General features: G+C 60.4%; 1 protein-coding gene across 4 annotated transcripts; it reads left to right on the forward strand.

The window, feature by feature from the left end:
• Positions 1 to 485: 485 nt before the first annotated feature.
• SIGLEC1 (sialic acid binding Ig like lectin 1) lies at positions 486 to 16,400 on the forward strand. 4 transcript variants are annotated; one of them, XR_014851848.1, is made up of 21 exons: positions 486 to 562; positions 1,152 to 1,511; positions 1,605 to 1,901; positions 2,069 to 2,332; positions 3,135 to 3,395; positions 3,956 to 4,255; positions 4,935 to 5,189; positions 5,836 to 6,138; positions 6,563 to 6,817; positions 7,481 to 7,774; positions 8,287 to 8,541; positions 9,545 to 9,847; positions 10,760 to 11,014; positions 11,903 to 12,208; positions 12,502 to 12,741; positions 12,939 to 13,238; positions 13,345 to 13,599; positions 14,347 to 14,643; positions 15,090 to 15,178; positions 15,702 to 15,810; positions 16,163 to 16,400. XR_014851848.1 is itself a non-coding variant. In XM_085059367.1 (21 exons), the coding sequence occupies exons 1-21, from the start codon at positions 514 to 516 to the stop codon at positions 16,178 to 16,180; spliced, it is 5,076 nt and encodes a 1,691-aa protein (XP_084915493.1). In that variant the 5' UTR covers positions 486 to 513; the 3' UTR covers positions 16,181 to 16,400. The 4 variants fall into 4 exon arrangements, 3 of the variants coding, with proteins under 3 accessions (XP_084915493.1, XP_084915494.1, XP_084915495.1); XM_085059367.1 differs by having other exon boundaries at positions 15,090 to 15,189; XM_085059368.1 differs by having other exon boundaries at positions 15,090 to 15,189; positions 15,702 to 15,774.
• The last annotated feature ends 6,453 nt before the right edge of the window (positions 16,401 to 22,853 follow it).

Below are 22,853 nucleotides of genomic sequence, written 5' to 3' on the forward strand. Positions count from 1 at the left end.
CTTTTTATTTTCCCTTCTCTTTCCCTTTTCCTAATTTTCTTTCTTCCTTTTTTCTTCCTTTCTTCTTCTTTTCCCTTCTCTTCTCCTTTTCCTACTTTCTTTCTTCCCTTTTTTCCTTTTTTCTTATTTTCCTTTTCCCTTTCCCTATTTTCTTTTTCTTTTCCCTTTTCTTTTCCTTTTCCTACTTTCCTTCCTTCCTTCCTTCCTTCCTTCCTTCCTTCCTTCCTTCCTTCCTTCCTTCCTTCCTTCCTTCCTTCCTTCCTTCCTTCCTTCCTTCCTTTTTCTTATTCTCCTTTTCCTTTTCCTTTTTTAAATTTTTTCCTTTTCTTTTCCTTTTTTCCTTTTTCTTTTTTTCCTCTTGCCTTTTCCTTCCTTCCCCTTTTCCCTTTTCCCTTTTCCCTTTTCCCTTTTCCCTTTTCCCTTTTCCCTTTTCCCTTCCCTCCCACCCATTCCAAGCTCCTCAGCCACCTCTCCTTGTCCCCAAGGTCCCCCGTGTCCCCCAGCAGTGCCACCATGCACCTGCCGCGCTGCCTCGTGCTCCTGGCCAGCCTCGTCCCTCCAGGTACGGGGACAATGACACCCCTCGGATTGTCCCCTGGATTGGCCCTGGAGCGGGTGGGAAAAGGAATTTGGGGAATCCCGAATTCCACACTTCCTGGCACAGCAGCTGTGGGATTTTCCGGCACATTCCGTGATGCCACAAGTGTCCCCTCCTCCTGAGAGGGTGGCAGGGGGACAGCCAGGACATGGGAGCAAGGACAAGGAGCCAGGGGAAGGGGGGTGAGGAAATGGGATGAGGAAATAAATCTGGGGGGCCAGGAGGGCAAATTCCCCCTTTTTCCCAAAACCTCCTCTTGGGGCGATTTATCCCAAATCCCACCTTCCCTGTTGAGTAGAGGTGACTGCTGGGTCCTGGGTGTGTCCTAGGGGGTCATGGGGACACTTCTGTCACCCTGATCCTGATATTCCCACAATGTGTCCTGGAGGGACATGGGGACAATTCCATCACCCTGATCCTGATTTTCCCCACAATGTGTCCTGGAGGGACTTGGGGACAATTCCGTCACCCTGATCCAAATTTTCCCCACAATGTGTCCTGGGGGGTCATGGGAACAATTTCGTCATCCTGATCCCGATTTTCCCTCGCCCAGCCCTTGGCTCCTGGGGTGTGTCCTACCCCGAATCCCTGAAGGCCATCAAGGGGTCCTGCGTGCTTGTCCCCTGCACCTTCAGCTACCCCTCGGATGTGACAGCAGCCGATGGCATCGTGGCCATCTGGTACAAGGACTACGACGGCCAGAAGACCGTGGTGTTCCACTCCGCCGCCCCCCAGGAGGTGGATCCCAAATTTAGGGGTCGTGCCCAGCTCCTGGGGGACCCCAGGGCCCGGAACTGCACCCTCCTGCTGCAGGGGGTGACACATGAGGACAGTGGTCCCTACAGGTTCCGCTTCGAGATCGTCAACCGTGACCGCTGGTCAGCGGAGCGGGATGTGGCACTGAGCGTTTCATGTAGGTGAAACACCAAAATTCCCGGAAAATTCCCAGAAAATTCCCTCCTTTCCCATTCCACGTGGTCATCACACCCTCTGCTCTCCATCCCAGACCACCCAGACCTTCCCAGTATCACTGGCAGCGAGGAGCAGACCGAGGGAGAAAGGACCACCTTGGAGTGTTCCTCACCCTACGTTTGTCCCTCGGGTGACATCGTCGTGAGGTGGCAGGGCTACGACCCCCACGTGTCCGAGGTGTCCAGCCACATCCAGCTGGACACCAGTGGGGTCAGCCACCGTGTCACCCTGACCAGCTCCTTCTCCTGGAGGGACCATTCCAAGAAGCTTTTGTGTGTGGTTTCCTACGGATCCTGGACGGGGAGCACGGATGTGGTGCTGCGGGTCAGGCGTACGTGGGGTGGGGACAAGGGACACCTCCTGCCATCCTGCCACCCCTTCCTTCCCGGCAGCAATCCATTTTCCTCCCGCCTTTCCCTGGCCACATCTGTCCCTTAAGTGCCACCACCTTTTCCCCACCCCAGGGTTGTGGCAGCAACCGTGTCCCTCTGTCCCCAGATGCCCCCAGGGAGGTGCAGGTGTCGCTGACCCCTTCCTCAGGGAACATCGGCGTGGGTGACACGGTGACACTGACCTGCCAGGTGGGCAGCAGCCACCCGCCGGTGTCGGGGTTCCTGTGGTACAAGGACGGGGTGGCCATGGGCACCGAGCAGGTGGTGACACTGCAGGCTGTGCGCCGCCAGGACCACGGGCAGTACCGCTGCGAGGTCAAAAACGCCCTGGGCACCGCGGTGTCACCCGATATCACCCTCCGCGTGTTCTGTGAGTGCCGGGGTGGCCAGGATTGGGGTGGCACTGATGGGAATTCAGGTGTCCCCGTGGGAGGAGGGTGGTGACACCGTTGTGTCACAGCTGTGTCCTCTGGCTGGGATGGAGAGCAGAGGGTGGGATGGCCACGTGGAATGGGCAAAAAGGGAATTTTTGGGGAATTCTCGGGGAATTCTCATGTTCTACGCACCCGATCACCTTTGTGATCCCAGAAAACAGAGAAGGATTTCCAGGCAAGGACAGGGAGTGGAGCTGGGAAGGGAAATCATGGAGATCCAAAGTCACCTCGTGGATCATTCCCTCCCCTGGAGGGACACCTCCCACTATCCCAGGTGGTCCAGACCATGTCTGTCCTGGCCTGGGACACTCCCAGGGATCCAGGGGCACCACAGCTTCTCTGGGAATTCCATCCCAGTTCCTCCCGACCCTCACTGGGAAAGGAAGATGCTCCTCTTCCCACCAGATCCTGCAGCAAAGAGGATCCCAAAGACAAACCCCAGGAAGCCCACAGGGAGCATCATCTCTCCCCAAAATGTGTCTCTCTGCTCCCCCAAACCCCCCATGCTCACCCTAAGGGGTGAAGGACCCCTCCCCAACCCCATGAGTTTGCCCCAAAGCCAAGTGTCCCCAGCTGGTGACAAGGGACAAACCCGAATGTCCCTCAGCTCTGTTGTCACCCCGAGGGACTCCCATTTTCTCCCAGTCTCCGGGATGGGGGATTTCTGGATGGGGGATTTTGGGTTGGGGTCATTTTCCCACCTCCAGGACCATCCTGACCGCATCCCTTCTCCCTCAGCGGCGGAGATCTCGGCCAGCCCCGCGGCCGAGGTGCGCGAGGGGACGGCCACCACCTTGTCCTGCGATGTCCTCGGGCAGGAGGAGCACCCCGAGGAGCTGACCTACACCTGGTTCAAGAACAGCGCGGTGCTCAAGGAGGGCACTGCCCACACCCTCCTCTTCCCCGCGGTGGCCGCCGGTGACGCCGGCTACTACTCCTGCCAAGTGACCAACAGCCAGGGCAGTGATACATCCGAGGCCTTCAGCCTCAGCGTGACATGTGAGTGCCACCAGCTCCTGCCACACCCCCAAAATCCAGGAAATCCCCTAAAAAATCCATGGCAAAGCCTCTTCCTGAGTGCCTCGGGGGTGTCAGCCCTGCTGGCGGAATTTTCTGGGGATATGACAATTTTTGGCCACGAGGCAGGTGTGAAGGTGGCATTAGGTGACATTAGTGCAGCAGGGACCTGTCCACCACAGAATTTCCCAGCAATCTGCTGAATTCCGTAAGATTTGGGGATATTTCTCAGGGAGAATCCAGCGGGATGAGAACAGCTCAGAATATTTTGGAAGTCAGACGAAAAATAACTCAGCGCAGGGATGGTTGTGACAATTCTGGGGTGAATCTGACCTGGTGATATGCAGGGTGGGCAGGGGGACATTCCCCATTCCCAGAAGTGTCCAAGGCCAGGTTGGACAGGGCTTGGAGCAACCTGGGATAGCAGAAATTGTCCCACCAAGTGGGATTTAAAGTCACCCTCAACCCAAACCACTCTGGGATTTCCCCTGTGGCCACACCACGGGGACATCCCGACTTCACCATCCTCTCCCATCCCACAGATCCACCCCGAATTCCCACCCTCGCATTCTTCCAGGAGACCCAGGGCGGCCAGCTGGTCATCATCCGCTGCACTGTGGACAGCCACCCTCCAGCCACCCTGGCCATCGACCGTGACGGCACCGTGCTGGCCGCCAGCGGGGAGCAGGTGGCCCTGAGCCAGCGGTTTGGTGTCACCGCCTCCCACAATTCCCTGCGGCTGGAAATCCGGGATGCAGGACCCCGGGATAGCGGGAAGTACGGCTGCACCGCCAGCAATGTCCACGGCAAGGCCAATGCCACCAAGGTCCTCGTGACCCGCGGTGAGTGACACAGCCGCTCCTGGGTTTGGGGTGACAATGAACCCCCAAAATTCGGGGGACACACAGCTCTGAGAGCTGGAGGGACCCCCGTGGTGGCATTGGGGGACATCAGTGTCCTGGGGGCTGTGTGGTGTCCCCTCCTCTGGAGGTGCTTCCAGGTTTTGTTTTCCAAAATGCCACAAAATCGGGAGAAAATTTGTCCAAATTTTTGCGCCCCATCTGTCCTCACCATCCCCTGAGCCCACCCAAATCTGGGTGGTTTGGGGTGACAGAGGCAGCAGGGGGAAAAAAATGTCCCCCAAATCCTTCTCCAAGAGGAACATCCGTTAGGATGCCAAAAAAACCCCAAAACAGACATCAAGGTCTAATTCCAGAGAAACCAAACCTGGATTTGGGTGTCCCAGGGGGGTATTGGGCTAATTCCAGAGAAACCAAATGCGAATTTGGGTGTCCCAGTGGGGAATTTGGCTCCATTTGAAGCTGGACAAGACCAGGAAAAGGTGACTTGGATGAGCCTGGCACTTGGAAAAGGCAGGAAAGGGTCAGGAAAGGCACTGTTCGCGTGCGCTGTGTCCCCAGGGAATCTCACCCACGGACTTTGGGGAAGGAGGGAATTTTAGCTGGATAGAGCCATGAGAAAGATTTCCCTCCTTCCCTGATATCCCTGTCCCTCCTCCAGCCACAGAGCTCCTGATCCAACCCTCGGCGGAGGTGGCGGAGGGGACAGCGGTCACCCTGACCTGCATGGGGACAGGGGACACAGAGGAGAAGCCACTCTACACCTGGTACAGGAACAGCAGGAGGCTCCAGGAGACCTCATTCCCGACCCTGCAATTCCCGTCCATCCGCGGGGATGACGCCGGCGCCTTCCAGTGCCAGGTCCGGAGTGGGGACAGCAGTGACACTTCTGAGGCTGTCTCACTCCGTGTGCTCTGTGAGTGTCCTGGGGGAATTCCAGAGGGTCCTGGGGGAATTCCAGAGGGTCCTGGGGATGGGTGGGAGGTCCTGGGATGCTCCCACCCCGAGGTTTTCCCCATTCCCACCAGCCACGGGCAAGGAGCTCTCAGGTAGGAATGTAGGGAGGGTGGAGAATTCCCTTTGGTGGAGAAACCTGGGAGTTTGGGGAAGCAGGAATTTGGAGAATTCCCACCTTCCCAAAAGAGTTTTAATAACAACAAATGTTTAAAAATAATAAATTATCGTAGAACTGCGAACGGTTTGGATTGGGAAGGACCTCAAATCCATCTCATTCCAACCCCTCTTCCCTGGACAGGGATAACTTCCACTATCCCAAATTATTCCAAACCCCATCCAACCTGGATGCTCAGGGGGCACTGGGAGCACCAATCCCTTGGATTCTGAGGGTTTTCCCAATGGATCCAGGGGTGTTTTACCCCTGATTGGGGTTGGGAGAAACCTCAAATCCATCTCATTCCAACCCCTCTCCCCTTGGCAGGGACAATTCCTGCCCAAGTTATTCAAATCCTCATTCGACCTGGATGCTCAGGGGGTACTGGCAGCATCAATCCCTTGGATTTTGGGAGTTTTCCCAACCTCACAGATCCGGTTTCCCCCCGCAGACCCCCCGAGGCAGCCGGTGCTGAGCTCCTTCCTGCAGACCCAGGGTGGGCGCCTGGGCATCATCCAGTGCTCCGTGGAGAGCGATCCCGAATCCAACCTCACCCTCCGGAGAGGCAACAATGTCATTGCCTGCACCCAGGGCTGTCCCCAAGCCACCAGCCCCAGGGTCAGCGTCACCAGGTCCTACAACAGCCTGAAGGTGGAAATCCGGGATGTGGTGGTGGAGGATGAGGGGATTTACGAGTGCCAGGCCGGGAATTCCCAGGGAAGCGCCAGTGCCGCCGTGGATTTCCAGGCTGACAGTGAGTGGGGGACAGGACTGTGGCATTTGGGAATGTTCTGGGAGAGGGAAGGAGGGAAGCTCTGGAGATGGTGGCAGGAGGACAGGAGGAGCAGAAATGTCACACAGAAATGCCACATGGAAATGCCACACGGAAATGCCACATGGAAATGCCACATGTCCATGGAACCCAGATGTGAAAGTTCCCCTGTGGCATTTCAGCTCCTGCTGGAGACTCCCTGGCTGCGTGTGGCAGGGACATTGAGCAAAACATGGTCAAGCGATGTCCCTGGGCTGGTGGCACCACCAGGATCTGAGCTGTCCCCACCATGGCACTGTGGGATCAGCTGGAATTTGCCCTCTGGAGCAGCCACACTGTCCTTTGGTGGCTTTGGAGGGTTGTCACCCCAACACTGACACCAGACCCCTTCTCCTCCTCTCCACAGCTGCCAACGTCACTGTGTCCCCGTCCCCCCATGTGCTGGAGGGTGACAACGCCACCCTCACCTGTCACCTGAGCAGCAGCTCCCCGGCTGTCCCCAATGTCACCTGGTACCACAACGGGCAGCAGATCGCCGAAGGCTCGGCCACCTCGCTGCTGCTGCGGCCGGTGGCCAGAGGGGACGCCGGGTTCTACCGGTGCCAGGCCAGCACCGCGGGTGGCAGCCGGAGCTCTCCTGATGTCCTCCTGGATGTGCTGTGTGAGGACCTTTCCCTGTCCCTTTTTCCTTCCCTTTCCCTTTCCCTTTCCCTTTCCCTTTCCCTTTCCCTTTCCCTTTTTCCTTTCCCTGTCCCTTTCCCTTCCCTTTCCTTCCCTTCCCTTTCCCTTTCCCTTTCCTTCCCTTCCCTTTCCCTTTCCCTTCCCTTTCCCTTTCCCTTCTCTTCCTCTTTTCCCCTTTGCCTTTCCCTTTCCTTTTTCCTTTTTCCATTTCCCTTTCTCTTTCTCTTTACCTTTCCCTTTTCCTTCCTCCTCCCCTTCTGTTTCCCTTTTCACTTCCCATTTTCTTCCCCTTTTCCCCTTTTCCATTTTCCTTTCCCTTTCTCTTTCCCTTCTCCTTCCTCCTCCCCCACTGTTTTCCTTTTCATTTCCCATTCTCATCCCCTTTTCCCTTTTAACCTTCCTTTTGCCTTTTTTCCTTTCCCTTTCCATTTCCTGTTCCCTTTCCCTTCTTCCTCCCCTTCTGTTTCCCTTTCCCCTTTTCCCTTTCCCTTTCCCTTTCCCTTTCCCTTTCCCTTTCCCTTTCCCTTTCCCTTTCCCTTCCCCTTTTTCCCCTTTCCCCTTCCCAGAACCCCAGAGCATCACCCACTCCCCACAGCCCCTCTCCCGATGGCATTCCCAGCCTCTCATCCCATTCCCTCCCCAGACCCTCCTCGGGATCCTCTCCTGACGGCATTCCTGGAGGCGGAGCGAGGCTCCCTGGCCATCTTCCAGTGCTCCGTGACCAGCAACCCCCCAGCCCAGCTGGCCCTGCTCCGGGACCAGGAGCCAGTGGCCACCAGTGCTGGCGGGAGCAGCCCACGTGTCACTGTCTCCGCTGTCCCCAACTCGCTGCGGGTGGAGATCCGGGAGGTGACTCCGGCGGATGATGGCAGCTACCGCTGCACAGCCACCAACGCGCACGGCTCCGCGGAGCGGCGGCTGTACCTGCGGGTCCAAGGTGGGGAGCCCGGGATTTGGGATCAGAGTGGCCCATCCCGTGGGAATGACATGGGGTCTGCGCCACCAGTGCCACCAGATCCCTCCCAGTGCCACCAGATTACACCCAGTGCCACCATATCCCACTCAGGGATCAGAGCAGCCCATCCCATGGGAATTACCAGATGTCTACACTCCCAGTGCCACCAGATCCCCCCCAAGTGCCACCAGATCCCCCCCAGTGCCACCAGATCCCACTCAGTGCCACCTCCCACCCACATTCCAATACCTCAGCTTTGGGCATCTCTGCAAGAAGTTGGGAACACACTAAGGGGGACAGAAAGCTGAATGTCACCTTGGCACCAATGTCACCTTGGGACCAATGTAACCTTGGCACCAGTGTCACCTTGGCTCTATCCCAAATCCTTGGACAGAGCAGGAATATCACACCCCCAGGTTATGGAGGTGACAAGGGGACACTGGCAGTGCTGAGCTCTGCCCTGTCCCCTCTGAGCTGGCACTGTCCCTCCCCAGCTGCCCGAGTCCTGATCTCACCATCCTCGGAGGTGCTGGAAGGTGACATTGTGTCCCTGACGTGCCAGGTGGCTGGAGAGCCACCAGGTGACACCATCTACTCCTGGTACAAGGACAGCCGACATCTCCAGGAGGGTCCCGACAGCGTCCTCGTGCTGTCCCCTGTCACCAGTGCTGACACCGGGCCCTACCACTGCCGGGCCTGGGGCCCCGCAGGGACCAGCGGGTCCCCTGCTGTCACCCTGCGTGTCTCCTGTGAGTGGGACCTTCTGGGGGAGCCGGGAGGGGGAATGGGGTGGGATGGGATGGGATGGGATGGGATGGGATGGGATGGGATGGGATGGGATGGGGTGGGGTGCGATGGGATGGGATGGGATGGGATGGGATGGGGTGGGATGGGATGGGATGGGATGGGATGGGATGGGATGGGATGGGATGGGATGGGATGGGATGGTGCCAGTAGGATAGTGGGATGGTCCTGGGCTCAGATAGTCCCATTGGGATGGTATTAGTGGGATGGTGCCAGTGGGATAGTGCTGGAGATGGGATGGTGCCAATGGGATGGTGCTAGTGGGATGATGCTGGGATGGAAATGGTGGGATGGTGCCAATGGGATGGTACCACTTGAATGGTGCCAATGGCATGGTGCCAGTTGGATGGTGCCAATGGGATAATTCTGGTGGGATGGAAATGGTGGGATGGTACTGCTGGAATGGTGCCAGTGGGATAATTCTGATGGGATGGTGCCAATGGGATGATGATGCTGATGGGATGACACCACTGGAATGGTGCTGGGATGAGATGGTGTTGATGGGATGGTGCCAATTGGATGGTGTCAGGATGGGATGGTGCTGATGGGATGGCACCACTGGAATGGCGCTGGGATGGGATGGCACCAGTGTGATCATGCCAATGGCATGGTAGCACTGGCATGGTGCTGGGATGGGATGATACCACTGGAATGGCACCAATGGGATGGTGCCAGTGGAATGGCACCAATGGGATGGCACCAACAGGGTGATGCCATCAGGATGGTACCACTGGAATGGCACCAATGGAATGGTGCTGGGATGAGATGGTGCCAATGGGATGGTGCAAATGGGATGGTGCCAACTGGATGGTGCCACTGGAATGGCGCCAACAGGATGATGCCACTGGAATGGCACCATTGCGATGGCACCTGTCTGGACGCTGTCACCCTGCTGGCTCCCGGGGGTCTCTGGGTGCAGCCTCAGGTCTCTCCCACCCTCCCGGGCAGACCCCCCACGGGTGCCAATGCTCAGCACCTTCCTGGAGCCTCCCCTGGGACAACGTGGCATCCTGGAATGCTCCGTGGACAGCTCCCCGCCGGCACAGCTGGCCCTCTTCAAGGACGGAGCCCTGGTGGCCTCCACGGCGCTGTCACCACCTGTCCCCCGGCCACGGCTAGCTGTCACCTTGGCCACCAATGCCCTGCGTGTCCGTGTCCATCCCGTGCTGCTGCAGGACGAGGGCGAGTATCGGTGTGTGGCCACCAATGCCCACGGCAACGCCAGCACCGCCGGGAACTTCTCCGGAGGCGGTGAGCTGCAGGGAATGGGAATGGGAATGGGAACGGGAACGGGAACGGGAACGGGATTGGGAATGGGATTGGGAATGGGAATGGGAATGGGAATGGGAATGGGAATGGGATTGGGAATGGGAATGGGAACAGGAGTGAGAATGGGAATGGAAAAGGGAATGGGAATGGGAATGGGAATGGGAATGGGAATGGGAATGGGAATGGGATTGGGAATGGGAATGGGAATGGGAATGGGAACAGGAGTGATAATGGGAATGGAAAAGAGAATGGGAATGGGAATGGGAATGGGAATGGGAATGGGAAAGGGAATAGGGAGGGAATGGGATGGAGAGCTGCAGACAGCAGGGGGAGTGATGGGATTGGGGTTATGGTGAGGAGGTGAAGGAATGAAGGAGGATGAGAATGTGGGAGAGAGGGTGGAGAGGAGCTGGGATGGGATGGACAGGATGAAAATGGAAAAAAACCAGGATAATCCATGTTTATGGGGATGGAGGTGTTCCCAGAGATCTGTGTGTGTCCCAGGCACATGGCAAAGGGACAGAGCTCGTCTTGGATGTGATTCCAAAGGCTGGCTTTGCTATGTCCATCCACGGTGCCACCCTAGTTGCCATCACCCCGGGAATCATGGAATCCTGGAATTGTTTGGGTTGGGAGCAACCTCAAATCCCATCAATCCCAACCCCATCCATGGGCAGGGACACCTTCCACTATCCCAGATTGCTCCAAGCCCCATCCAACCTGGCCTTGGACACTTCCAGGGATGGAGAATCCCAAACAAAATCCACAGGAACACCACGGGAATGGTGTCACCTGCGCTCTCTGCCATTCCCACCTTTTCCTACCCTGCAGATCCCTGATTTCTCCCATCCTGGAAACTGAGGGATAACCATTTTTCCCTTTCCTCCCACACAGCCACCCGGGTCTGGATCTGGCCGTCCCCAGACGTGCAGGAAGGGGACACTGCCACCCTCATCTGCGCGGTGGCAGGTGGGGACAAGGAGGTGCTGAGCTACACCTGGTACCGGAACCAGGTGTGGCTGAGATCTGGCTCTTCCCAAAATCTCACCTTCCACGGAATCACCACTTCCGATGCCGGCTCCTACCACTGCTCCGTACAGACCCCAGCCCGGAACCACAGTGCCACCCCTGCCACCCTCAATGTCCTCTGTGAGTCCCCAAGGGTGGCTCTGTGTCACGGTGTCACCCCTGAATTGGTCCCCTCGGCTGGAGAAATGGGAGCAGCAAGGCCTGGCTTAATTTGGGGGGTTTAATTAATTAGGGGGAACTCAAAAATTAAATCCCAGGGGATAATTAAGCCATGCTTTACACCCCAGACCTGCCCAGAGACCCCCGTGGTGCCTCCAGAACCTTCTCCAAGTTTCCTTGTGCTTCACACAAAACAGCAGGAAAACCCTTGGCTTTCAGAAATTAATGCAGGATTTAGGAGGTTTTTTTAGAACTTCTTTTTTAGGGATTTTTTTCCCTGATTGGGAAAATGAAAACCAGACTTTGCTCTTGTTTTTTTTTTTTTTTTTTTAAAAAGGGGGGAAAAATGTAGCTGCAAGTCAGAACATGAGATTTTCTTTTTCTTCCCCCTTTTAATGAGAAAAAGGTGGCGTTAATTTATAAATCTTGGTGGTGGATGTGGGATGGAGGCACTGCAGCCTTGGGAAATCCTGGGATGAAGGGTCAGGAGCAGCTGAGGGAGCTGGGAAAGGAGCTCAGTCTGGAGAAAAGAGGGATCAGGTGGGACCTTCTGGATCTCCGCAGCTCCCTGAAAGGTTAGAGCCAGGTGGGATTTGGGATTTACTCCCAGGGAACAACAGCAAAAGAGGGAATGATCCCAAGTTGTGCCAGGGAGGTTCCGATTGGATACTGGGACAATTCCTCTTGGAATAGGCAGTGATGGAGTCCCCATCCTTGGGTTGTGGCCCTTGGGGACACAATCAACAGTGGCCTGGACAATACCAGGGGGAGCAATTGGACTCGGTGGGCTCAGAGGGTTTTCCCAACCCGACCAATTCCATGATTATCCCATGTTTTTCCATCCCGCAGACCCCCCCAGGAACCTGCGGCTGCAATCCTTCCTGGAGAGCAGCCAGGGGACAGCCACCATCCTGCTGTGCGCCGTGGACAGCCACCCCCCGGCCCGGCTCACCCTGCTCCGCGGGGGACACCCGGTGGCCTCCAGCCCCGCCAGCGGAGGTGACATTCCCCGGCAGAGCATCCGCGTGTCGCCTTCTCCCAACGCGCTGCGCCTGGAATTCCGGGAAGCCTCGGAGGAGGATGAGGGAGAATATGAGTGTCACGCACGGAGTCCCCTGGGTGTCACCCAGGTGTCACTCACCCTCCGGGTGCAGAGTGAGGAGGGGGACAAGGGGTTGGGGATAGCGAGGGGGGACTGGAAAAAGGGAAGGGAAGGGAAGGGAAGGGAAGGGAAGGGAAGGGAAGGGAAGGGAAGGGAAGGGAAGGGAAGGGAAGGGAAGGGAAGGGAAGGGAAGGGAAGGGAAGGGAAGGGAAGGGAAGGGAAGGGAAGGGAAGGGAAGGGAAGGGAAGGGAAGGGAAGGGAAGGGACTCAGGGTGGGCACCCCTCTGAATTTGGGGCTGGGGGCTTCGGGAGAGACCCGCGGCTGACTCCTCTCTGCTCCCCGCAGCCACCAGGGTGCTGGTGCGCCCCTCGGCCGAGGTGGCGGAGGGGACAGAGGTGACGCTGACCTGCCAGGCCCCTCACGCGCCGCCGGGCACTCTCTACGCGTGGTTCAAGAACGGGCGGTGGGTGACAGAGGGACAAGAACCCTGGCTGGCGCTCCGCGGCCACCGCTCCGACGCGGGGCTCTACTGCTGCCGGGCGGGCCGGGGGGTCCCCGCGCCCCCTGCCACCCTCTCCGTGCTCTGTGAGTGGGGGGCGACAGCTCCGGGGGGGCGGGGGGACAGCGGGACACGCCACCCCCGCGGGGATGTCGCTGCCCGGTCTGTGTCGCCACCCCGCGACGCGCGGCGACAGCGCAGCCCCTCCTCGGGGGTCGCCTCCCCGCCGCCGCTCGTCACCCGGCGGGGTGTGGGGACACACGCGCTGTCCTTGTCGCCGCAGATGCCCCGCAGGAGCTCAGCTTCGTGGCGCTGGTGGAGCCGCGCGGGGGGCGACAGGCGGTGCTGCTCTGCTCGGCCGACGCTGTCCCCGCGCCGGACATCGCCATCAGCAGGGGACAGGGCCACCCGCCCCTGGCCACCACCCGCGGCCCCTCCGACCCCCGTTTCGAGGTCCGGGCCACCCCCACCTCGCTGCGGGTGGGGATGGCGGCGCTGGAGCTCGGGGACGCGGGGCTCTACCTGTGCTCGGCCACCAACGGCCGCGGCACGGCCACCGCGTCCCTGCGGCTGGAGGTGCGAGGTGAGGTGTCGCCATGTCCCCGTGTCCCCGGCTGGGGTTGCTCCAGCGGGAGTGGCGCTCCGGGAGCTTCCTGAAAATCCCTAGAGCCCCCAACCTCCCTCCTCAGGGGTCACGGTGACCGTGGAGCCATCGCAGGAGGTCCCCGAGGGTGCCAGGGCCACCATGAGCTGCTCGGCCACCGCGTGGGGGGACAAAGGTGCCAACTACACTTGGTACCGCGACGGGCGGTGGCTTCACGAGGGACAGTCCGGCTCCTTTGTCCTTGAGCGCGTGTCCAGTGCCGACGCCGGGTCCTACCAGTGCCAGGCCAGCGGGACATGGGGCACGGCCACCTCGGTGCCGCTCAGCCTCAGCGTCTTCTGTGAGTGTCCCCTGGTGCCACCAGGCCCTGTCACTTGTGTCACTTCCACGTGGGCGAGAGGGGCTTGTTCCCTTCCCTTCCCTTCCCTTCCCTTCCCTTCCCTTCCCTTCCCTTCCCTTCCCTTCCCTTCCCTTTCCTTTGGAATAGGATTTGGGGTATTTTTTGGTCAAATTTGGAGCGAAAATGCTCGAAAATTTAGGGATTCTCCAGCTGGGTGTGGAATGAAGGGTTTGGAAACACGGAGAGCCAGCAGGGCGGGGATGGATGGGGTGGGAATGATCCAGGGTGGAGGAGGGATGAGTTAGGAAGCTTTTGGTGACCCGGGGAAGGGGATTTGGGTTTTTTTTAGGATTAGCCCTTCAAAAGTCATATTTGGAGCCAAGAAGCTCCAAACGGAGGGATTTTTTCCAACTGGAAGTGGCAGCAAAACACTGGGAAAGGTGTGAATCCCCCAGCCCTGGATGATCCGGGATGGAGAAGGGATGAGTTAGGAAGCTTTTGGGAAGAGAAATTTTAGGATTTTTTTCTAGGATTGGCCCCTCAAAAGCCAAATTTTGGAGCCATGGGGCTCAAACCTGGGGGGATTCTCAGTTTTGGGGTGGTGAGAAAAAGACAGGAGAGGGTTTGGATCCAGCAGCCCGGAATGAGCGGGATGGGGCAGATCCAGGGATGCTTTAAGCCACTCCTGGTGACTTCTGGGGACTGTCCCATGCCATGTGGCACTGTCACCACCCCTGTCCCCCCCAGACCCTCCCCGGGCCGTGTCCCTGAGCACCTTCCTGGAGAATCGGAGTGGCCGCGGGGCCATCGTGCTGTGCACGGCCGATAGCCACCCGCCCTCCTCGCTGGCCCTGTACCACCGCGGCCACCTGCTGGCCACCAGCCTGTCACCCGTTGTCACCCCGGGGCTCCGGGCCACTCCCTCGCACAACGCCCTGCGGGTGGAGCTGGTGGCCTTGGGGACAGCGGCTGGGGGACAATACCTCTGCGTGGCCACCAACGCCTTGGGCAACGCCACGGCCAGCGCGGATTTCGATGTCCACAGTGAGTGGGGATCCTAAAAACAAATAATAATAATCCCAAAAATAGTGAGAGATGGGAGATGGGATGGGAGATGGGAAATGGGATATGGGATATGGGAGATGGGATGGGATGGGATGGGATGGATGGGATGGAAGGTCCAGAGAGAGGGAGGAGGTGGCTTGGGGTGAAACGGCAAAACACGGAGGTGACACTTGTGGCTGTGCAGGGACATCTCCTGTCCCCAGAGAACACTGTTCCAGGTGGGGTGGCCTTTAGGACATGGGACAGTGCCAGCCATTGGAGCAGCGATTGTCCCCACCTGTGACCCCCACGTGTGTTCTCACCCCAAAGGCTGCCCATCCCCACCCCTGGGTGCCAACGAGTGTCCCCACCTTTGACTGTCACCCCCTGTCCCCTTCACCCCACTCGAGACACCCCACGGTCACTGACCCCCCCTGTGTCCACAGCTCTGAGCCACCTGCAGACCTTCACCGTCCTGGCCGGGCTGCTCATGGCCATCGTGGCCGTGGCCACCCTGGCCCTGCTGGCCGTGAAGGTGTGGCCCAGGTGACGTCCTGGATGGGGTGGGGTGACAGGGACACCGGGGTGGGACAGAGACACTGGCTCAGGGGACAGAGACCTTGGGGTGGGGGGACAGGGACTCTGGCATTGGGACCATGCCAGGGTGGCCCAGGGACCCAGGATCAAGGGACAGGGACCATGGCATTGTGACAAGGACTTTGGCGTCAGGACAGGGACCCTGGATCAAGGGACAGGGACCCAGGGGTGGCACAGGGACCCCAGGGACAGGGGACAAGAATCATGGCATTGGGACAGGGACCTTAGTGTCGGGACAGGGACCCCGAAATGAAGGGACCCCCAGCAGGGACAAGGATCCCAGGATGGCACAGGGACAATGTTGGGACAAGTACGCTGGGGTGGGAGGACAGGCACCCCAGGATGGAAGGACAGTGACCCTGGCATTGTGACAAGGACCTCAGGGATGGTGGCACAGGGACCCCAGGGTCCCCTGGGCTGAGCCAGCCCCAGAGGTGGCAGCTCCCTGCTGTCCCTTCCAGGATCAGGAAATTCCGGGGCTGGTCTGGGGCTGAGGACACGCTGGAGCTGAGGAACAAGCAGGACCTGCCACAGGTGGGGACCTCGGTGGGGACAGCGCTGGGGACATCGGTGGGGCCAGCCCTGGGGTCCTCTGAGCTCCCGGGGGATCCCTTCAGGGAATCCCCGGTGTGGGAATGGGATGTGAATCCGGGATCCAGCCCAGCCCGGCTGCCCCGTGGTGCCACCACAGCCTCGGCTGTCCCTGCTGGGGACAGGGAAGGGACAGGAGGGGCAGAAGCTCGTGGGGACCCAAAATCCCAATCGCAGCCTCATTCCAGAGGGGCTCCATGGCGCAGGAGACGTGCCGGGTGCTCCCCTGTCCCCACGGACATTGTCCCCAGCCACGGACAGTGTCCCCAGCCACGGACAAGGTGTCCCCAGCCACGGACAAGGTGTCCTCAGACACTCCCAACTTTTCCAGGTGGATGGATCATCTTAAACCCTTGGATCCCCGACCCGCTGTGGCTTCTGGAATTTCCCGGTCCCGGCTGGAAATCCTGGGGATCCCCCCGCCCCGTTCCAGCCCCTCCTCCCTTCCCGATGGATGTTGCTGTCACATCAGGTTTGGGGACACCCCACGTGCCAGCTCCGATCTGGGAAATCCTGGGAAAACAATAAAACCCAACCTCCCCGTGCTGGGAACATCCTGTTTGCCACCATAGGGCTTCTGTCCCTTTTCCCTGGCAGCCATCCTGGTGTCCCTTTGGAAAGGAGGACAGAGGGGTCCCCATGCCACCCATGTCCCCTCGGCGCCCAGGAAGAAGTGCGGGATGAGGGGAGCTGGTGGCTCTGCTGGCCGGTGGCAGCTGGGCTGTGTCCCTTCTGGCCGTGTCCCCGCTGCCGTTAGAGGTCACTCTGCGGCCACCTCGCCACCGGACGCGGGAAAGGGGCTTTGGAATGTGGAGATGGATCTTCCGAGGCTCGGGGTTGGGGAGGTTTTGGGGTGGGGGGCGCAGGGGGGCGGGGTTTGGGATTTAGGGCTCTCGTGGGTGTTTATTCCCCATTCTCCTCCCGTTCTGCTGCTCCCGTTAGTGTAGCAGAGCAGGATGCTGGGATGTCCCCATCCCTGTCACTGTCTGTGTCCCCATCCCTGCCCCTGTCCCTGTCCCCGTCTCCAGTCCTGTCCCCATCCCTGTCACTGTCCCTGTCCTAATCTCTATCCCCATCTTCATTTCCATCTCCAGTCCCATTCCTGTCCTCATTCCTGTCCCTATTTCTCTCCTCATCCCCATTCCCATCCCTGTACCCATCCCTGTCCCCATTCTTGTCCCCATCCCCATTCCCATCCGTGTCCCCACCTCTGTCCCCTGTCCAGCGCGGCCGGCAGGGTGGTGGCAGGGTCGCGAGCAGGGTGGCAGGGTGGTGACAGCGCGCTGGCAGGGTGGTGACAGCGCGGCGGTGACAGGGTGGTGCCACCAACCCTCCCCCCATCCCAGCGCCGCCTCCCTGCGAGCACCGAGGGGCAGCGAGGTCAAGCTTTGTCACCTGCGTCCGGCTGGTGACAAAGGTGACCCGGCCGCCGCCTCCCTCGGGCTGGGAGTCACCTTTGCGAGGACCCTGCTCTCCGCAGCCCCCAGCGCCACCACCCCGCGTCCTCCTCGGCCACCTGCGCCCGCCGAGCCCGCGGCGCGCAGCGCTCCCCTCCTCCTCCTCCTCCTCCCGCTTTGCCGGCCGGGAGTTCAGGAATTCCAGCCTGGATCCCCCGTGGAGCAGCAGCGGGGAGGATGTTGGGGGCTGGAGAGTTCAGACTGGGAGCTGGGAGAGATTCCGGCTGTTCCCGGGGGGATCCCGGTCCCGGGGGGGACAGGGAGAGGGGTTTGGGGTGATCCCGGTTGTGGGGATAACAGGGAAAGAGTTTTGGGGTGATCCTGATTGTGGGGAGGCATAGGGAGAGGGGTTTGGGGTGATCCTAGTTCTGGGGGGGAACAGGGAGAGGGGTTTGGGGGGATCGCAGTTCTGGGAAAGAACAGCGAGAGAGGTTTGGGGTGATCGCAGCTCTGGCGAGGCCCAGGGAGAGCGGTTTGGGGTAATCCCGGTCAGGGACAGGCACCGAGAGAGAGTTTTGGGGTGATCCCGGTCCTGAGGAGGCACAGCGAGAGGGATTTGGGGTCATCCCGGCCGTTATAGGATCTCCACCCCACCCGGCGCGGTGGGGACAGCCTGGGATGGGGCAGAGCCGAGACTTTGCTCCGGCGATCCCAAACCTCTCCGGGGGAACTGGGAAAGGTGGGGAGCAGCCGGGAGAGGGGATTGGGGTGCCTGGGTGGACTAACCCGTGCCAAACCTCCAGGGATTGGGGTGCCTGGGTGGACTAACCCGTGCCAAACCTCCAGGGATTGGGGTGCCTGGGTGGATTAACCCGTGCAGGGATTTGGGTTCCCGGCAGTTTTAACCCGTGCCAGACCTGCACGATTTGGGGTTCCCGGTCCCTTTAAGCCGTGCCACATCCACCGGGATTGACTGGGATTCCAGGCTGCTTTAACCCGTGCCAAGCCTGCAGGGATTTGGGTTCCTGGCCGCTTTAACCCGTGCCAGATCTGCACGAACTGGAGTTCCCGGCTGCTTTAACCTGTGCCAGGGCTGCAGGGATTGGCATTCCAAGCCACTTTAACCCGTGCCAGACCCGCACGAATTTGGCTTCCCGGCCGCTTTAACCCGTGCCAGACCAGCACAAATTGGAGTTCCCGACGGCTTTCACCCGTGCCAGGCCCTCAGGAACGCCCCTGCGGCGGGCACGGAGCCAGCGATTACCTCCGGGCCCTCTCTGAGCTGCCCTCCCTCCCCTCCCTTCCCTCCCTCCCCTCCCTCCCCTCCCTCCCCTCCCTTCCCCGCACACGTTAAGCCAAATCCTCCTGTCACATGGTGCCCGAGGCAGGCCGAGGGAATAAGGGCAGGTCAGGAGGTGAACGGGAGGCCACGGATTTGCCACCGGGCAGAGGAGCGGGCGGGAACGTGCTCGGCATTTCCCCGTGCAGCGGGGCAGGGATTTGCCGCCCGCCCGTAATCCCGGAGAGGCGGCGGCGCTGGCAGCGGGGCCAGGCAGGCGGGGACAGCGGCGCTGGTGGCTCCTGGCGTGGTTGGCACTCGGCTGGTGGCTCCCGGTGTGGTTGGCACCCGGCTGGTGGCTCCCGGTGTGGTTGTCACCGGCCCGGCGGTGTTGGCCGGGCGGGGAACGAGCGCGGCTGCTGCGCGGTGGGGTGTCGCCACGAGGGTGTGACACGCTGGCAGCGGTGTCGCGTTGTCCCCACGCAGGTGTGACACCCTGGCAGCGGTGTTTTGGTGTCCCTATGCCGGTGTGACTTCTCTGTGAGGGTTGTTTGGGTGTGACCCCTCTGTGAGCGTTGTCACGTTGTCCCCATGCAGGCGTGACCCCTCTGTGAGGACTGTCACATTGTCCCCACACAAGTGTGACCCCTCTGTGAGGGTTGTTTTTGTGTCGCCATGAAGCTGTGACACCCCTGTGAGGTTTGTTTTGGTGTCGCCACGCAGCTGTGACCCCTCTGCGAGCAGTGTCACAGTGTCCCCATGCAGGTGTGACCCGTCTGAGAACATTGTCACGGCGTCCCCATGTAGCTGTGACCCCCGTGAGCGTTGTTTTGGTGTCGCCACGCAGCTGTGACCCCTCTGCGAGCAGTGTCACAATGTCCCCACCCAGATGTGACACCCCTGTCCCCCAGCGGGCCCGGCTGTGATCCTAGCGGGGCAGGATGAGGGAATTCTCCCAGGCCATCCTGTCACTTTAGGGTTCCCTTCCACTTCCCAGGATTCACCCCCAAACCGCCGCCACCCACTCGCCACCCCCGCAGCCCGCGCAGGGTGTCGCCAGCAGTGTCCCCTGCGTGTCCCCCGCGCTGTCCCCTGCGGGGTTTAGCGCCCTGCGCAACACCTGCTAAATCCATCCCGCTTTTCCCTCGTCATCCATGATCCCGAGGCTGCCGCGAGCTGGTGACGGCACGGCTTGGTGGCCCTGGTGGGACACCGCGCGGCGACATCCCCCCTCCTCCGCCGCTCCCGTTCGGGTGGCGGTGACAGCGGTGACGGGCACAGGCCGGGGCGGCCACCACCGCCCTGTCCCCGTGTCACACGTGGCTGCCACTCGCGGTCCCCTCCTGTGGGAAGGTGTCCCCGGTGGGGTCGGGGTGTCCCCAAACCCCACAGAGTCCCCTGTCACCCACTCCAGACCCCCCCGTACCGGAGGAATTCGGGGTGTCCTGCCCGTGTCCCCTTCCACTGCGGGGTGACACCAGGCTCCCCAGGGTCCCCAAAACCCCTCGTTTTCCCCATGGATCCCGTGGAGGAGGTAAACTGAGGCACGGCAGTTTAGGGGGTGTTTGGGGACTTTTAGGGGACACAACCAAGATATTGGTTCCCCAAACCGGGATCCGGAGCTTCCTGGAGCTTCAGGGAGCAGCCGGGATTGCGGGGATGGGGAGGGAGAGCGGATTTTGGGAATCGGGATGCTGCGGGAGAGGATCCCGGGAACATCCTGGATTACCGGGACGGGAGATCCTAGGAGAGGGAATGGCAAATAGGGAGATTCCAGGATTGGGATCGCAGGATAGGAGGTGCTAAAGGAGGAGATTCCAGGCTTGGGATCCCAGAAGTAGGGATGCCAGAGGAAGAGATTCCAGAATTGGGATCCAGGATTCGGATCCCAGAAATAGGGATACAAGAGGAGGAGATCCCAGGAGAGGATCCCAGAATTATTATCCCAGAAATAGGGATCTCAGATGAGGAGATCCCAGAATTGGGATCCAGGAATAGGATCCCAAAAACAGAGATGCCAGACGAGGTGATCCCAGAATTGGGATCCAGGATTGGGATCGCAGGAACAGAGAAGCCAGAGAATGAGATCCCATGATTGGGATCGCAGGAACAGGGATGCCAGAGGAGGAAATCCCAGGATCGAGATCCAGGATTGGGATCTCACGAGTGGTGATACCAAAGGAGGCGATCCAGGATTGGGATCCCAGGACAGACTCCCGGGTTTTGGATCCCAGAAATAGGGATGCCAGAGGAGGGGATCCTACGAGAGAGAGCCAGGATTAGGATCCCAGAAATAGGGACGCCAGAGGCAGAGATTCCAGGACTGGGATCCCAGGGCAGAATCCCAGGACTGGGGTCCCACGAGTGACGATCCCAAAGGAGGCGATCCAGGATTGGGATCCCAGGGATGAGAAGGGATCCGGGTTTCCCGATCCCGCCGTCCCACGCTTGAAGGTGTCCCCGCAGCCCCGCACTCGTTTGGGGTGGGGACCCCCGAGGTGACAGCGCTGGCAGGGTCCTCTCGATGCCGGCGGGCTCGGCGAGGGGCTCGGTGTCGGGGCAGGAGTGCCCAGGGGGGCTGCGGCACCGGATCCCCCTGATTTCGTTTAATTTCCTTTAATTTCGTTTGATTTCGTTTGATTTCTCTTTACCAGAACGGGCGCGGCGGGGCTGGCCGCGCCGGGCCGGGAGGAGCGCGGCCACCTTCAGGGCACCCCGGCGGGGTTGGGGACAGCCTGGCCTGGTCTGGGGTGTCCCCAAACCGTGTTGGGGTGTCCCCAACCCTCCCGCACTCGGGACACACCGAGCTCCGCCGGGAGCGCCCGCTCCGGTAACGAAAGCGGCGCCGCCAGGGTTCCGTGCGGGCCCGCCGGGGCTGGACAGCCACCGAGGTGTCCCCGAGGGTGGCACCGGGGAGGTGACACGCGCACGGAGGTGGCAAAAGGCGCCCACGGGCTGGGCACGTTGCCCCCGCACACCCACGCGCGTGCCTGCACTGTCACACGGTGCCACCCGTGTCTGCGCGAGGGTGAGGCTCCCCTGATGTCCTTCGAAGCCACCGAGCCACCCCAAACCCGCCACCCACGGGACACGAGAGGTGGCCGGTCACACCCTACCCACGAAGCTGCCCCGTGGCCGAGTGGCCGTGTCCACTCACACCGGCCGGACACTGTCCCACGGCACCCGTGGACATTTCCCTCGTGTCCCCGCACTGTCCCCCCGATGTCACCCCACAGTCCCGGTTTTTTGGCCAGTTCCCCGTGTCCCCTCACAGCTCCCCCGTCTCCAGCACAGTCCCTTCGTGTCCCCACGCCCTCCCCCCGTGTTTTCGCACGGCTTCTCCACGTCCTTGAATTTGTCCCCGTGTCCCCGCCCTGTCCCCCCGTGTCCGTGCACAGCCCTCAGTGTTTTCACACCGCTCCCCCGTGTCCCCGCACTGTCCCCCTGTGTCCCCGCACTGTCCCCTCGTGTTTTCCCCCTGTCCCTTCACATCCCTCCTCGCCCGTGCCCAATCCCACATTTTTCACACGCTTCCTCGTGTCCCCGCACACTCCTCCCGTGTTTTTGCCACGTCTTTTCACTGTCCCCTCGCGTTTTCCCGCCCAGCCCTCCGCCTGTCCCCACGCAGTCCCCTCGTATCCGTGCCCAGTCCCCCCGTGTCCCCACGCAGCTCCTGATGTCCCCGTGCAGTCCCCCCGTGTTTTCCCTCAGCCTCCCCCGTGTCCCCACGAAATTTCCCCGCGTCCCCACACAGTCGCCCCTTGATTTCACTGTCCCCTCGTGTTCCCTCACGGTCCCCCCGTGTCCCCTCACAGTCCCCTCGTTTTTCTCCTCAGTCCCCCCGTGTCCCCGCACAGTCCCCCCTTGATTTCACTGTCCCCTCGTGTCCCCGCACAGTGCCCCCTTGATTTCACTGTCCTCTCGTGTCCCCGCACAGTTCCCCCGTGTCTGTACCTAGTCCCCTCGATGTCCCCTCACAGTCCCCTCGTGTTTCGCCTCAGTCCCCTCGTGTCCCCAGACAGCTCCCGTTGTCCCTGCACTGTCCCCCCGTGTTTTCCCTCAACTTCCCCCCGTGTCCCCACGCAATTCCCCCGTGTCCCCCCTCCTGTCCCCCCACAGTCCCACCTTGAATTCACTGTCCCCTCGTGCCCACTCACGGTCCCTCCGTGTCCCCGCACAGTTCCCCCGTGTCTGTACCCAGTCCTTCCTTGTCCCTTCACAGCCCCCGATGTCCCCGCACTGTCCCACTGTGTTTTCCCCCCGTGTCCCCAGGCAATTCCCCAGTGTCCCCGCACAGTCGCCCCAAGCAATTTCTCCATGTCCCCGCACAGTCCCCCCGTGTCTGT

The sequence above is a fragment of the Lichenostomus cassidix genome, chromosome 4, assembly GCF_008360975.1.
Source record: "Lichenostomus cassidix isolate B80296 chromosome 4, HeHo_3.0, whole genome shotgun sequence".
In the NCBI taxonomy this organism is placed as follows: Eukaryota; Metazoa; Chordata; class Aves; order Passeriformes; family Meliphagidae; genus Lichenostomus; species Lichenostomus cassidix.

Excerpts from the sequence above, each read along its gene's own strand:
- SIGLEC1 (XM_085059367.1), top strand. The coding sequence starts at position 514 with ATGCACCTGCCGCGCTGCCTCGTGCTCCTGGCCAGCCTCGTCCCTCCA. Across the intron at positions 12,209-12,501 it reads ACTCACCCTCCGGGTGCAGA|CCACCAGGGTGCTGGTGCGC; the intron begins GTGAGGAGGGGG and ends TGCTCCCCGCAG. Across the intron at positions 13,600-14,346 it reads GCTCAGCCTCAGCGTCTTCT|ACCCTCCCCGGGCCGTGTCC; the intron begins GTGAGTGTCCCC and ends TGTCCCCCCCAG.